Genomic DNA, 730 nt, shown 5'->3' with positions numbered 1-730 from the left:
ATTATCAATAATGGCGATTTCGATAATCGATTAAAAAATAATTGCCGCGAACCGAACGAAGCCTTAGATATACACTGCAACTATTAATAGCTAGTACTACAATTGTATTAGTAACATGATTAAGTGCAAAAATTGTACGACAGACACTGGTTGGTTCTTAAGGCATCGAAGTTGATAGGAGTTGCAGCACAGTGCCTTATACTGTTACATAAATTTGACTATCAATTCTAGATGTTGGTCAAGACTTCGAACCCAGACATGCGTCCTTTTATATATCTAGAATGGTCCTTTTCGCCGAGTTAGACCGTGGGAAGTTGTCGGCGAGCGCTGTTAGGCTGTCCAACCAAGTTTGCGGGATGCTCCAGACCAGTGGAGTGGGGTAAAAAGTGCGAACGAACACTAATGGATGCGGGAAGTATTCTAATTGGTGGTCCGCACCGAATTTCTGTGCGCTTCGACGACAGTTCCAGGAGCTTGCCTCTTTGAGTCGATCACGCTCTCACGCACGATCATAGCACACCATACTTTATACAACAACGGAAGCTGATCGTCTCCATTGTCGTTGACAAGATTTGCCAAGAAATGACTTTTATTATGTTGTTCGAACGCGTGCAAACCCCTAGCGTTTACTTCTATTTGTGCGCGACCACCCACACCTCGATCTTGGGGTGGGCACCCACGGCGTCCGCAATGGCGTTCCAACGACCGTACGGCGTAATGATCGAAGGTG

The 730-nt window shown here is 45.6% G+C and overlaps 1 protein-coding gene across 1 annotated transcript in view; it reads left to right on the top strand.

The window, feature by feature from the left end:
* The window catches only part of SDRG_15599 (hypothetical protein), a gene marked incomplete at both ends in the record, with an annotated part of 965 nt that extends 631 nt beyond the window's left edge, over window positions 1-334 (top strand). The window contains one exon of the mRNA XM_008621777.1: window positions 304-334. Coding sequence (XP_008619999.1) covers window positions 304-334 — 31 coding nt within the window. The remainder of the gene's footprint in view (window positions 1-303) is intronic.
* Window positions 335-730: the final 396 nt, after the last annotated feature.

This window comes from Saprolegnia diclina (genome assembly GCF_000281045.1).
Source record: "Saprolegnia diclina VS20 unplaced genomic scaffold supercont1.96, whole genome shotgun sequence".
NCBI classification, from domain to species: domain Eukaryota; phylum Oomycota; class Saprolegniomycetes; order Saprolegniales; family Saprolegniaceae; genus Saprolegnia; species Saprolegnia diclina.
This window is presented reverse-complemented; position numbering and strand designations above follow the sequence as displayed.